At 74.1% G+C, this 1259-nt stretch overlaps 1 protein-coding gene across 1 annotated transcript in view; it reads left to right on the forward strand.

The window, feature by feature from the left end:
* LOC107199435 (voltage-dependent P/Q-type calcium channel subunit alpha-1A-like) overlaps window positions 1-896 on the forward strand; it is a gene marked incomplete at its 3' end in the record, with an annotated part of 3784 nt that extends 2888 nt beyond the window's left edge. The window contains exon 2 of the mRNA XM_015616763.1: window positions 791-896. Within this exon, the coding sequence (XP_015472249.1) occupies window positions 791-896 (106 nt within the window). The remainder of the gene's footprint in view (window positions 1-790) is intronic.
* Between the last annotated feature and the right edge of the window lie 363 nt (window positions 897-1259).

Below are 1259 nucleotides of genomic sequence, written 5' to 3' on the forward strand. Positions count from 1 at the left end.
TCAGCAGGCCGGGCTGTGCCGGTGCCGGTGCCGGGCTGTGCCAGGGAGCTGTTGGGATATTCCGCGCTGGGATCCCGGGTGGCCGCGCGTGTTCTGTGCCCGAGGGCCGTGCTGGGGCTGGAGAACCGTGCGGGATCCCCGGGCCCGAGAACCGTGCGGGATCCCCGGGCCCGAGAACCGTGCGGGATCCCCGGGCCCGAGAACCGTGCGGGATTCCCGGGCCGGAGAACCGTGCGGGATCCCCGGGCCGAACCGTGCGGGATTCCCGGGCCCGAGAACCGTGCGGGATCCCCGGGCCCGAGAACCGTGCGGGATTCCCGGGCCGGGCCGTGGGGCCCGCAGCCCTCCCCTGGCCCGGCCTCGTGCGGCTCCGGTCTCATCCTCGTTCCCTCCGGTGCCGCCGGGGCGGGATGTGGGGCAGGGGACAGAGCCGTGGGGCAGGACACGGGGACAGGGGACAGGACCTGGACACGTCCCCGCACCCCCGCGGGTGCCGTTGCCCGGTGCTCCCGGTGCTCCCGGTGCTCCCGGTGCCCCCGGGGCCGTGTCGGTCGCGGCGGATCCCGCGCTCCCCGCGGCGCTTTGATCGCGCTGCCGAGGCCGCGGCTGCCGCTTTGATGAGGGAATTAATTAATGAGCCGCCGAACACGCGGGCGCCGACACCGGGGCACGGGGAGCGCCTCGGACCCGCTTTGGCCACCCCGCCGCCCCACTCCTGCCTCAGTTTCCCCCCTGCCGGCGCGGTTTACGGGTCCCCCGACCCCCGTTTTTTCCTTGACTCGCCCCCCACTCCTTTTGAATACATGATTTTAGCCACCATCATCGCGAACTGCATCGTCCTGGCGCTGGAGCAGCACCTGCCCGACGAGGACAAGACCCCCATGTCGGAGCGGCTGGTGAGCGGGGGGCGGTGCTCCGGTGGGCTCCTGGGGAGGGTCCCCGGCACCCCTGGGGCTCCGGGAGGGTCCCTGGGGCTCCGGGAGGGTCCCTGGGGCTCCCGGGAGGGTCCCTGGGCGCTGCTGGAGCTCTGCTGAGGCTCCCTGGGCACCCTGGCAGTGCCAGCAGAGGTGCCCGAGCACCCCACGAGCTTTGGTGGGGGTCCCTGGGGGCTCTTCTGGGGGTCCCCAGCCCCCCGCGGGGTCCCTGCCGTGTCCCTGCCCCCGCTCCAGCGTGGGCAGCAGGGCGGGGATGGGGGCGGGGGTGCCAGCCCGCACCTGGCCCACGCCGGCCACGATTCCCAGTTCCCCCCGGACCCGCCG

Source organism: Parus major, unplaced genomic scaffold (assembly GCF_001522545.3).
Source record: "Parus major isolate Abel unplaced genomic scaffold, Parus_major1.1 Scaffold709, whole genome shotgun sequence".
NCBI classification, from domain to species: Eukaryota; Metazoa; Chordata; class Aves; order Passeriformes; family Paridae; genus Parus; species Parus major.